The sequence below is a fragment of the Salvia hispanica genome, chromosome 3, assembly GCF_023119035.1.
Source record: "Salvia hispanica cultivar TCC Black 2014 chromosome 3, UniMelb_Shisp_WGS_1.0, whole genome shotgun sequence".
Classification (NCBI taxonomy): Eukaryota; Viridiplantae; Streptophyta; class Magnoliopsida; order Lamiales; family Lamiaceae; genus Salvia; species Salvia hispanica.
In genome coordinates, this window is record NC_062967.1 from 35294021 (window position 1) to 35306614 (window position 12594).

A 12594-nucleotide genomic window follows, 5' to 3' on the forward strand; every position below is an offset into this window, starting at 1 on the left:
TTCTTTTAACCAATAATGGTGGATAATAAAGCTACACTACAAAGTTAGGGTGTTATTATTCAACTTTATAATTTATGTTTGCCAACATTGTAAAGTATTACTCCCTTCGTTCACTCAGAGACAACTTAGTTCATGCATAAAACTAGAATGAAGCGAAAGTTCGTGTATTTAGCACTTGTCCCGTTTTAATATTAGATCCGGCACGAATTCAGCTCGAGCAGGGAATGCGAAAGAGCATAAAATTGGCAAAATGCAAGCAACTCATTTCATAATTAAAATCTCATAGCCAGTGAAAGATAATCCAATAAGACAATGGATCTAGACTATAATGAGTTAGAAATCTCAGAATCGACCAAAGCGTCCCTTCCTCTTCTGCAGCCACACAACGGTAGCCACTGCTGCTCCACCTAAATGAGTGGATCCTGCAATTTCTCGGTCACCCTGATATGAAGGGAGATGACAACGCTAATATCAGAGATTCAGAGCAGCAAAGGACTCAAGTTTCAGACAATGAGATAATTACATTAGCTAGCATTAGAACACAAGCAGATGGAGGACTTTACCAGCATTACAAAGACACGTTTCAACTATTGAGTATTATGACGATGAATCAAATTTCAATGGTAAACGTACCTGCAGTACCCTCCAAATGTCCTTGCCAATGATAAGAACCCCCTAGCAAAACATTAGGAAGAAAAATGAGTGGATCAACATTTTTCCTCTAATTTGTTTTCATATAGAAGTCTTTCTTAACCTTACCACTAAAGCAGCAGGAACTGGTATAATGAAATCGACAAAGATGGTCTTTTTTGGAAATAGAAATATATAGAGCAGCAGTATCGCAGTCGTAGCACCACTTGCACCCTAAAAAAGTGAGGGACAGAATCACTAATGTTGTTATCGCAGTCTCATTTTCAGCCAGTTTCATTCATGCTTAAAAGAAGATCTATCATGGCAAATGTGATCAAGAAGAAAACAAGAAAAAATTGATTAGAATAGTGTACCAGTGCTGGAGCATGCGAGTGGGGAAAACCTCGCTTATCAATCTAGGCACAAAAAAGAATGAACAAGAATAAGACATCATTTGCAAAATTTGTTAGCAAGTACTGCACAGTTGACGACATTACTCAACAAGTATGTTATTTAATAATGTCAAGTTCACATAATTTGGTCTATTCTATATAACGTTTTATGATTTGAAACATATAAACGGGTTGTATCATGGCCGTGGTCCCAATTTCCAGACGAGAAGAAACATAAGAGCTCGATAGAAGAAACTACAAATTTCAACGAATTCGACAGCCTTACCTTGTGGAATAATGGTGCTACGAAAGCCTTATATGCCACATAGAAGATCGAGCCAGCAAGTGCACCAGCTAGATACAACTTCAGCAAATATTGTGGTCCAAAATATCTTCCTATCTGTGAAATGAGATTGCAGTCAGCTGAAATACATCACTACAGAATAACCCTAACAAAGAAGAACTGAAAATCAAATAACGAAAGCCATGTCATCTTACAGCTGTTCCAAAGAAGTAGAGTGTGATCATATTTGAAATAATGTCAAGCTGTTTTATATGACTGAAAGCATTGGTAATTAGCGTGTGCAGCCGGCCACTTCGAATGTTGTCTACAGAAATCTGAGAAGTAAAAATAAACAAAATAAACACTTCTAGTGTCACCTTCTTTAAAAACTCACATGCTATGAACAACTTACCATGAAATTCTTCACCATAAACGGAATGCCTGCAACCCTCCATAGTATAAAGACGGCAACATTTGTCACTATCAATCCTAGCACAACTCCATTGGTTGTAAGCCTTCTCCTATAACACGAAAAAGAATCATGGTTTTCTTACTCATATCACTTCAATGCCTATGCAAGATAGCATCAAGAAGGTCTACAATAAACATTCACATATACACATTTTTTGGGTACACAGCTAAGAAACTCAACTGAATCATTGCCATCACCCTGCACAAGCCAATCCCAATGTATCAAGACTAGACAACTACAACAAAAAACAGATAACTAGTTGCTTCACCAATGATGAAGAAACGGTCCAGCAAAGTGATGTTTGAAGTTTTCATTGATGTCTTTGTCAAAACTATTTTCCTTTTAATTGAGACAAAATGAGGCATGTCTGATCTCACCTATCAATCATCTTTACAAATTAATTTTACTACAAAACTCAAATAATAGTACACCATAATTTCAACAAATCCAAACTGAGAAAGAAACACAATTCACCAGGGAAAATCTCCACCAATATTAGAACAAGATTTAGCACTCCCTCCCCCAAAAAAAAAAACTAATATACATATCATACATATACATAGAGAGAGAGAGTACCAAAGGCGGTGGTAGAGTGAAGAGGAGCTGAATGATCTTCTGTTACAATGCTTAACCGGAAATCTGTGTTGCCCCTGCAAAAGTGAGTTTGAGAAAACCCTTCTTGCAAGAAGGGAGCTGGGAAAAGCCCCACTTTGGATCGTCCCCCTAACACTAACGCCATGGGGACTGCACATTTTCCATAAATGGGAACTCGAAAGAGTGGAATACTCCGAGAAAGAGCATTGATGGAATGGGGGTTTCAGAAATGACGATGAATACACAGATGTTGGCCACACCAATTTGGTTAAACGACCATTTCCAACGATTTTAGTGAGCTGCCTTCTCATTTTTTTTCACTCTGTTAACTCTTTCTCTCTACTATGTATGATTGAAAAAGCATGTAATGGATTTTAAATTAGAATTTTAGAAAGGGATGGATAGGTAAAACAATTATAGTATGAACAACCAAGCTAGAATGCATGAGTGTCAGAGAGAGAGAGAGAAATAAAGAGAGATCTTATTCTAGTTAAAACAACAGGAGATTTCGGAGTTGGTACAGAGAGAGAAACACAAAAATGGAAACTGTGCCGTCAAACCGAAATTTGACGCCGTTGAGCATGCTATAACTAGTACAATTGAAAACAACTTTTGGTGTTTAATTCGAGAAATCGCAGTTGAATACCAAAACGGAACCATGTAGTATGATCACACCAATCAAATCATCTTCACTAATTATTTCACCAACAAAACCCTAATTAATTCAATTCCACAATTAGTTACAACAATTTCAAATTCTCTATCAATATTGGATTAAGATTTAGCATTCACTTTCCAGAGAAGAAGAATCGGTTACCAGCGGCGGTGATCGAGTGAAATGGAGCTGGACAAACGCCGAGCTGCCTCCTCATTTTTCAGTCTCTCTCTCTCTCTCTCTATCTCAATACACTTTGGCGCGAGGCTTTTATGAAAATCATTAACGATTTGAATTGATGAATTGGGCCTTTCGGCCCATCATCTATGGGTCCAATGTAAATTCCAAGCGGCCCAATTAATCCAACAATGGCTTAATTCGTTTTAAGTGATAGTACATAATTTCATTATAATATAGTAGTAGTAAAATTAAATATACTTAAAAGTTCAGGGGTGCGATCATATCATAACTCATATTTATGTGATAACCTAATAACCCTATCATTTTATGGGTCAAAAGTATCTTTTTTACTAAAAATGATACTTATACACGATAAAATGATATTTTTTCAGCATGCATAAAATGATACGTTTATTCCATAAAATGATATTTTTCGTCCATAAAATGAGGGTTATTAGATTATCACTATAAATATAGGTTATGATATGATCACATCCCTAAAAGTTCATTTGCTATGGTAGATAACTCCCTTATCATGGAGTTATCAATTATCATACCTAAGATACGTACTTTTATTGTAATTTTGTAAGAGTATTAATAATGATGCCTACATTGTGGTATGCAAACGTATACAGGTCAATAGTATCATATTTGCAAGCTTATAGTTTATAAACGCACCCTAATAATCCGGAATGAATAACTAATTCTCTTTTTAAGATGTTTTAAATGCATAAATACAGAAGCTTGGATATTATTGTATGATTATATTTTTGTATGTATGGGATGCTTTACTAGGAAGATGTGCATTTCTGTAGTGGGGTTGACATATGTCACGCCTAAGATCTTCTCCATCGGGACACATGTTGCATGCGATACAATCTCCAACATCGTCCCCTTCTTCATTTTTCAGAGATCCCTCAGCATGATCTCAAACCTCATCACGTCTGACACAACCGTGAAAAGAGAAACACTTCTATCAACAACAACGTTCATTGCGTTTAACCCCACGAGTTATTTTTCTTGAAGTCGGGCATATGCCCATCATTGACGTGCCAACCGATATAGGCAATGAAATCAATCGAATTTAATTTTAATTAAAATAACTCATTTTTTAGGAATTATTATAGCCTTATCCCATCACCATAAATTATTATTTTTTATTAAAAATAAATCTATATATTACCTTAAACAATATACATATCCTAAAATTCACAAAAACACCCCTAATCAATTAATTAAGAATTTAAGAGTCAGTTATTAACCACATTAATTCACCTTTCATTGAACTACCAAAGAATTTCAGACAATGACTTGCTCATGCAAAAAATCATATCTCGATAAATCAAATACTACTCTGTTTAATATTCTAAAGAGAAATCTCAGAATCGTCCAAAGCGTCCCTTCCTCTTCTGCAGCCACGCAACGGCAGCCACCGCCGCTCCACCTAAATGAGCAGATCCGCCAACTTCTCGGTCGCCCTGACATGAAAGAAGACAGCAATGCTAAATATCAGAGTAGCAAACAGACTCAAAGTTTCATAGACAATTATATGAGCACGAGCAGACGGAGGACCAGCATTACTAAATAAATACGCGTTTCAACAATTGAGTATTATGACAATGAATCGAATTTCAATGGTAAACGTACCTGCATTACGCTCAAAATGTCCTTGCCAACGATAAAGACCCCCTGGAAAAACATTAGGACGAGAAATGAGTGGATCGGCATTTTTTCTTTTCTTCATAGAGAAGTAATCTTAAGCTCACCATTAAAAATGCAGGAACTGGGAAAATGAGATCAAGTAAGATGATCCTTTTTGGATATAGAAAGATATCAAGCAGCATTATCGCACTCGTAGCAGCACTTGCACCCTAAAATTATATATATATAGAATTTTCAGCCAAATAAAAAAAGGGGTCAGTTTGATTCATGCTTAAAGAAAGATTTATCATCATGAAATAAATTTGAAGGCCGATTTCAGTTTCACGGATGCAAGAGTTGGAAGAATTTCACGGGAGATCTTGAATGGGCAGCAACGTGGATTGGGAAGAAAACAAGGCAAAATTGATTAGAATTGCATACCAGTGCTGGAAGTCTCGAGTGGGAAACACCTCGCAGATCATCCTAGAGATGAAAAAAGAATGAACAGGAATAAGTATATCGAAGTTCATAATGTGAAGATTGCATAGTCTGGTCTATTCTATACAACGGTTTGCATGATGACCGTGATACCAATTTCCAGACGAGAAAAAACAGAAGTGCTCGATAGAAGAGCCTAATCACTAAAGGACAAACTATGATTGAGTTTATTACAACTACATTACATTCACTGCAAGAAAACTACGAATTTAAACGAGTTCGACAACCTTACCCTGTAGATTGATGGTGCTATGAAAGCTTGATATAACAAATAAAATATTGAGCCAGTAAGTGCACCGGCTAGATACAACTTAAGCAAATATTGCGGTCCAAAAGTTTGTGCTATCTGTGCAATGAATACCAGTACATTAGTATAAAATAATTCTGACGAAGAAAGAACTGAATCAAATAACGAAAGGCACTTAATTCATCTTACACTTGTTCCAAAGAAGTAGAGTCCGATCATATTTGAAAAAAGGTGAATCGCGTCTCTATGGCTGAAAGCACTGGTTATCAGAGTGTGGAGCCGGCCACTTAGAATGTGGTCTACAGATATCTGAGAAGTAACAATAATCGGAATAAACAATTCTAGTGTTGCATCTGTTAGAAACAAAAATGCTATGAACAACCTACCATAAAATTCTTCACCATAAACGAATTGTCTGCAACCTTCCATAGTATAAAGACAGCAACATTTGTCGCTATTAATCCTAGCACAACTCCATCGGCTGTAAATCTTCTGAAAAATGAACCCCTGTAACGTGAAAAAGAACAATGATTTTCTTACTCATGTAATTTCAATGCCTATGCGGAACAAGTCATATATACACATTTTAGGTATACAACCAAGAAATTCGACTGTTGAGGGACGTGACGGGGTTGGATAACTAATTGTTGAACCAATGACGAGGAATCAGATATAGACAAAGATGACCGAATAGTGATGTTTGAAGTTCCCATCGATGTCTCCGTCAAACTATTTTCTTCCAATTGAGAACAAAACGAAGCATGATCCTCTTTATAGTACAGACTGTGAAATACTACAAATGTACAAGAAAGTTTCATATCTAAGATCCCTATATCTTACTCATTTGAAGCATCACAATATCTATTATCTATCGAAACTACTAAAACACAAACAATGTTATGCAAGAAAGGCTCGCCACAATTTTGAAATTACTCATTTAATCAGTGAAATTGTCATTAAAATTCCCTTATCCACCAACTTGCATTGGCCTTCTCTTACATATTAAAAAAACAAACAAAAAAACAAAGAAAGCTTTAAACACAAATTATTATATGTACCTGATTCACAAATCAAGTTCATCCCAAAACTCTAATTTAACACCATTGAATGGAAACATGTCTGATCACACCAATTAACAATATTTACAAATCAATTACTAACAACAAATAATAATAATTCCATAATTTCAACAAATCCAAACTAAGAAAGAGAAATTCAATCACTTCCACAATTCACAGAAAAACCCCATCACTATCAGAATAAAATTATTCATCAATTTCAACAAATTCAAACTGAGAGAAGTACCCGCGGCGGCGTTGGTCAAGTGAAAACGAGCTGAATAATCTTCTGCCACGCATCGCAACAGGAAATTTCGATCGCCCCTGCAAAAGGGCGCTTGAAAAAACCCTTCTTGCGAGGAAGGAGCTCGGAAAACCCCCTTTTTGGATCGTCCCTCTAGCGCCATTAGAACTGTATAATTTCCATAAATTGGAATTTGAGAGAGTGGAATACTCCGAGAAAGAGCGTTGGTGAGAAAATAGGCTCGAATCGGGCTTCAGAAATGGCGATGGAGACGCGGATTTTGGCAGCAATGAGTTTGTTAAACCCCCATTTTTTGCGATTTTAGTGAGCAGCCCCACGCCGAGCTGCCTTCGCATTTTTTTACACTCTGTTTATTTTCTCTCTCTCTCTCTCTGTTTTATTTGATTCAAACCCACAAAATCAAAATTTGACTAAAGTTTATATGGCAAATTAATGGATAAAATTATAATTTGATGATAGTTCTTATTTGCATAGGTCAATTTTTATATAAAATCAAAATTTGACAAAATTTATGTATAATACACAAACGTGTATCTTCTTAATTGAGTCGACGATGCACTCTTCAATTGGTAGACAAAATCAACATTTGACAAAAGTTCTTATTGACTATGGCCAATTATATGTAAAATTAAAATTTGATAAAAGTTCATTTAGAGTATAATACTCGAACGTATGTTCTTGATTTGTATAATAATCAAAATCAGTCAAAAAAGTATGTTCTTGATTTGTTGGCCGAAACAGGACTACTTGACTGTAAGCCAGCTAAGACCCCTATGGTCCAGAATCTCAGTCTGCGAATAGTAGAAGGAGCTGAAGCTACTCACCGTACCAATATCAGCGTCTGATTGGGAAGCTGATATACTTATCACACACAAGACTTGACATAGCTTATGCAGTTGGAGTAGTTAGTCAGTTCATGCATGCACCTCAAGTAGCTCACTGGGAAGCAGCACTGAAGATTGTGCGATACCTAAAGGGAACAGCATGCCATGGAATTCGGTTCGAGAATCATGGACATTTGGAGATTCATGGATTTACAGATGCTGTCTGGGCAGAAAATCCAACTGACAGGAAATCAACTGCTGGTTATTTCACTTCGTAGGGGAAAATTTTGTCACATGGCGAAGCAAAAAACAATAGGTAGTAGCATTATCCAATGCTGAAGCAGAATTATAAGGAATCAAAAGTGGATTGACTGAGATTCTATGGTTGAAGAAATTGATGACAGAATTGAACTTGAATTCACGGAATTCGTGTAAGTTATTCTGCGACAATAAGGCGGCGATTAGTATATCTGAAAATCCAATCCACATGACCGTACAAAACATGTGGAGGTGGATCGTCATTTCATCAAGGACAACATAGAAGCCAAGACAGTGGAACTTCCTTTTGTGAAATCTTAAGACCAATTGGCGGATATTCGGAAAAGTTAAGAATGAGTGATCCCATTACTTAATTTGAGGGGAGAGTGTTGAAAAGAAATCAATTAAAGAAGGAAAGATTTGATGATCACGTAAATTAGAAAATTGTCTTTTTTGTTTATAGAGCAAGTCTTACCATGTTTATATGTTTCTCAAGAGGGCTTGTATATTGTGATTAATAACATGAATGAATATCAAAACCAATTGTTTAATTCAACACTACCAAAAAATTTCATACAATGACTTGCTCATGCAAAAAATCATAAACATCCCACCACAAGTGATCAACTTTCCATTTTGGGTTATCCTACCATAAGTGATCAATTTCCCTTTTTAACAAAAAAAAAACTTTAACTCTCTCTTCCTATATTCTTCTCTCTTACTTTATTCTCTCTTTATTACTTTATTCTCTCTTTCTCTCTCTTACTTTTTCCTCTCAAATATTTTATTCTCTCCACTTTTATTCTCTCCACTTTAACTCACGATATATCATTTTTTAAAATTCCGTGCCCAAAAGAAATCCATCATGTGTGGTGGGACGGAGGGAGTACCATGTAAAATCAAATACTCTATTTAATATATTAAAGAGAAATCTCAGAATCGTCCTAAGCGTCCCTTCCTCTTCTGCAGCCACGCAACGGTAGCCACTGCCGCTCCACCTAAATGAGCAGACGCGGCAACTTCTCGGTCGCCCTGACATGAAAGAAGACAGCAATGCTAATATCAGAGCAGCAAACATACTCAAAAGTTTCATACAAAGAGACAATTATATGAGCACGAGCAGACGGAGGACCAGCATTACTAAATACGCGTTTCAACTATTGAGTATTACAACGATGAATCGAATTTCAATGGTAAACGTACCTGCAGTACCATCAAAATGTCCTTGCCAACGATAAAGCCCCCCTGGAAAAACATTAGGACGAGAAATGAGAAGATCGACATTTTTCCTTTTCTTCATAGAGAAGTAATCTTAACCTCACCACTAAAAAAGCAGGAAGTGGGTAAATGAAATCGAGAAAGATGATCCTTTTTGGAAATAGAAAGATATCAAGCAGCATTATCGCAGACGTAGCAGCTTTTGAACCCTACAAATTATATAAAAATATCATTTTCAGCCAAATAATAAAAGGGTCAGTTTGATTCATGCTTAAAGAACGATTTATCATCATGAAATAAATTTGAAGGCAGATTTCCGTTTCACGGATGCAAGAGTTGGAAGAGTTTCACGGGAGATCTTGAATGGGCAAGACAACGTGGACCGAGAAGAAAACAAGGCAAAATTGATTAGAATTGCATACCATTGTTGAAACTCTCGAGTGGGAAACACCTTGCAGATCATCCTAGAGATGAAAAAAGAGTGAACAAGAATAAGTATATCGAAGTTCTTAATGTCAAGATTGCATAGTCTGGTCTATTCTATACAACGGTTTGTATGATGACCGTGATACCAATTTCCAGATGAGACGAAATAGAAGTGCTCGATAGAAGAGACTAATCACTAAAGGACAAACTATGATTGAGTTCATTACAACTATATTACATTCACAACTGCAAGAAAACTATGAATTTAAATGCGTTCGACAACCTTACCCTGTAGATTGATGGTGCTATGAAAGCTTGATATACCAAATAAAATATTGAGCCACCAAGTGCACCGGCTAGATACAACGTAAGCAAATATTGCGGTCCAAAAGTTTGTGCTATCTGTGAATGAAATACAGTATATTACTATAAAATAATTATGATGAAGAAAGAACTGAATCAAATAACGAAAGGCACTCAATTCATCTTACACTTGCTCCAAAGAAGTAGAGTCCGATCATATTTGAAAATAGGTGAATCGCGTCTCTGTGGCTGAATGCATTGGTTATTAGCGTGTGGAGCCGGCCACTTAGAATGTGGTCTACAGATATCTGAGAAGTAACAATAGTCGGAATAAACAATTCTAGTGTCGGCTTTTTTAAAAACACACATGCTATGAACAACCTACCATAAAATTCTTCCCCATAAACGAATTTCCTGCAACCTTCCATAGTATAAAGACAGCAACATTCGTCGCTATTAATCCTAGCACAACTCCATTGGCTGTAAATCTTCTGAAAAATGAACCCCTGTAATGTGAAAAAGAACAATGATGTTCTCACTCGTGTAATTTCAATGCCTATGCGAGATAGAATCAAGGAGGCATAGGCAGACAGATACTCACTCGTTATCACCAAAGAGTAAAGTAATACTTGAAGTCATATATGCACATTTTAGGTATACAACCAAGAAACTCGACTGTTGAGGGACGTGACAGGGTTGGATAACACGAAGAATCAGATATAGACAAAGATGACCGAATAGTGATGTTTGAAGTTCCCATTGATGTCTCCGTCAAAACAATTTTCTTCCAATTGAAAACAAAACGAAGCATGATCCTCTTTATAGTACAGACTGTGAAATATTCCTAGTACAAATGTACAAGAAAGTTTCATATCTAAGATCCCTATATCTTACTCATTCGACGCATCACAATATCTATTATCTATAGAAACTTCTAAAATGCTAACAATGTGCAAGAAAGACTGCCCACAATTTTGAAATTACTCATTCAATCAGTGAAATTATCATTAAAAATCCCTTATCCACCAACTTGCATTGGCCTTCTCTTACATATAAAAAAACAATTAACAAAAAAACAAAAGAAAGCCTTAAACACAAACTAATATAGTACATGATTTACAAATCAAGTTCATCACAAAACTCTAATTTGACACCATTGTATAGAATTATAGAATCATGGCTGATCACACCAATTAACCATATTCACAAATCAATTAATACCAACATACAATTCCATAATTTCAACAAATCCAAACTGAGAAAGAGAGATCCAATCACTTCCACAATTCACGAAAAATCTCAATCACCATCACAATAAAATTCAGCATCAATTTCAACAAATTAAAACTGAGAGAAGTACCCGCGGCGGAGGTGGTCGAGTGAAACCGAGCTGAATAATCTTCTGTCACGCATCGCAACAGGAAATTTCGATCGCCCCTGCAAAAGGGCGCTTGAAAAAACCCTTTTTGCGAGGACGGAGTTCGGAAAAACCCCATTTTGGATCGTCCCTCTAACTCCATTAGAACTGCATAATTTCCATAAATTGGAACGTGAGAGAGTGGAATACTCCGAGGAAGAGCGTTGGTGATGAAATCGGCTCGAATCGAGCTTCAGAAATGGCGATGGAGACGCGGATTTTTGCAGCAATGAGTTTGTTGAATCCCCATTTTTGGCGACTTTAGTGAGCTGCCTTCGCATTTTTTGTTTTCGCTCTATTTATCCCCTTTTTCTTTTTTTTTGGGTAAGAAAAGCAAACGAAGCCCGATTACACACTAACGAACGTAAAAAAAAAGAAAAACACTTAAACTATCATGCATCAACCAAATACTAAGACTCAATAATGGATTCAGTCTGTTTATTCTCTTTCTCTCTGTTTCATTTGTTCATATATTTTGCACCGGGTTTTTCTCAAATCTTTAACGGCTAATTAAGACAAAATCAAAATTTTGACTAAAGTTTGCATGGCTAGGTAAAATTATAATTTGACAAAAGTTCTTATTTGCATAGGCCAATTTATATGTAAAATAAAAATTTGACCAAATATTATGGGTATAATACACGAACGCGTCTCCTTCTAACTGATCGATGTTGCGGCGTTTAGGGCACGTGGGGATGCACTCTTCAAATAATAGACAAAATCAAACTTTGACGAAGGTTCTTATCGACTATGGCCAATTAATAGGCAAAATCAACATTTGACGAAAGTTCGTATTTGCATAGGCAAATTTACATGTAAAATAAAAAATGACAAAAATTGGATCGATTTACAGAGTGTAAAGGACGTGGCGATTACATGCTTAAGAGCGCATATTCTAAGACCAATTAACAATGGAGCATCTAATATTTTTCACTTGTAAATACTCTCATTCCCTAGTTCATTAAATTGCTCCTTCACATTTTAAAAATCTAAGTTCATTTTTTTGCATATTCTTGAAATTTCTCAATCTTAGATATGAAATCAATAAAACCAGAGCGCAATCACTGCTATATTTAACCTCATCGACTATAAGGTGTGGTCAACTAATACCATGGAATTCAAGCTCACCTCCTACTAAAATTCGTCATTTTCTAAAATTATGTAAATTTCATTGCTCTAATGTTATTTAGTAATTTTTGTTTATTCGTAAACCAATTTAATTGAAATTTATAA

At 36.0% G+C, this 12594-nt stretch overlaps 3 protein-coding genes across 5 annotated transcripts; all 3 read right to left on the reverse strand.

Annotated features, from left to right (window-relative positions):
- Positions 1-251: 251 nt before the first annotated feature.
- LOC125216320 (RHOMBOID-like protein 12, mitochondrial) lies at positions 252-3276 on the reverse strand. 2 transcript variants are annotated; one of them, XM_048118010.1, is made up of 9 exons: positions 3189-3276; positions 2354-2427; positions 1718-1826; positions 1521-1640; positions 1309-1422; positions 1005-1046; positions 760-864; positions 634-675; positions 252-441 (listed from the first exon to the last, which is right to left on the reverse strand). In XM_048118010.1, exons 3-9 carry the CDS (start codon positions 1733-1735, stop codon positions 343-345), a joined length of 540 nt encoding a protein of 179 aa, XP_047973967.1. In that variant the 5' UTR covers positions 1736-1826; positions 2354-2427; positions 3189-3276; the 3' UTR covers positions 252-342. The 2 variants fall into 2 exon arrangements, with proteins under 2 accessions (XP_047973967.1, XP_047973968.1); XM_048118011.1 differs by having other exon boundaries at positions 564-675.
- A 1138-nt stretch (positions 3277-4414) lies between these two features.
- Positions 4415-7289, reverse strand: LOC125211480 (RHOMBOID-like protein 12, mitochondrial). Its single transcript, XM_048111297.1, has 8 exons — positions 6898-7289; positions 5979-6099; positions 5782-5901; positions 5578-5691; positions 5289-5330; positions 4973-5077; positions 4854-4895; positions 4415-4684 (listed from the first exon to the last, which is right to left on the reverse strand). Exons 1-8 carry the CDS (start codon positions 7248-7250, stop codon positions 4586-4588), a joined length of 996 nt encoding a protein of 331 aa, XP_047967254.1. The 5' UTR covers positions 7251-7289; the 3' UTR covers positions 4415-4585.
- A 1602-nt stretch (positions 7290-8891) lies between these two features.
- Positions 8892-11853, reverse strand: LOC125212410 (RHOMBOID-like protein 12, mitochondrial). 2 transcript variants are annotated; one of them, XM_048112576.1, is made up of 8 exons: positions 11305-11843; positions 10330-10450; positions 10133-10252; positions 9930-10043; positions 9638-9679; positions 9320-9424; positions 9201-9242; positions 8892-9029 (listed from the first exon to the last, which is right to left on the reverse strand). In XM_048112576.1, exons 1-8 carry the CDS (start codon positions 11640-11642, stop codon positions 8931-8933), a joined length of 981 nt encoding a protein of 326 aa, XP_047968533.1. In that variant the 5' UTR covers positions 11643-11843; the 3' UTR covers positions 8892-8930. The 2 variants fall into 2 exon arrangements, with proteins under 2 accessions (XP_047968533.1, XP_047968534.1); XM_048112577.1 differs by lacking the exon at positions 9320-9424 and having other exon boundaries at positions 11305-11853.
- Between the last annotated feature and the right edge of the window lie 741 nt (positions 11854-12594).

Bases quoted from the DNA above. Each gene is read 5' to 3' on its own strand.
- LOC125216320 (XM_048118010.1), bottom strand. The intron at 1,047-1,308 runs GTAAGGCTGTCG...TTTTGTGCCTAG, and splicing joins TAGCACCATTATTCCACAAG to ATTGATAAGCGAGGTTTTCC. The intron at 676-759 runs GTAAGGTTAAGA...ATGTTTTGCTAG, and splicing joins CAGTTCCTGCTGCTTTAGTG to GGGGTTCTTATCATTGGCAA.
- LOC125212410 (XM_048112576.1), bottom strand. From the start codon at position 11,642: ATGCGAAGGCAGCTCACTAAAGTCGCCAAAAATGGGGATTCAACAAAC. The intron at 9,680-9,929 runs GTAAGGTTGTCG...TTTCATCTCTAG, and splicing joins TAGCACCATCAATCTACAGG to GATGATCTGCAAGGTGTTTC. The intron at 9,030-9,200 runs GTACGTTTACCA...CTTTCATGTCAG, and splicing joins ACATTTTGATGGTACTGCAG to GGCGACCGAGAAGTTGCCGC.
- LOC125211480 (XM_048111297.1), bottom strand. From the start codon at position 7,250: ATGCGAAGGCAGCTCGGCGTGGGGCTGCTCACTAAAATCGCAAAAAAT. The intron at 5,078-5,288 runs GTATGCAATTCT...ATATAATTTTAG, and splicing joins ACTCGAGACTTCCAGCACTG to GGTGCAAGTGCTGCTACGAG. The intron at 4,685-4,853 runs GTACGTTTACCA...CTTTCATGTCAG, and splicing joins ACATTTTGAGCGTAATGCAG to GGCGACCGAGAAGTTGGCGG.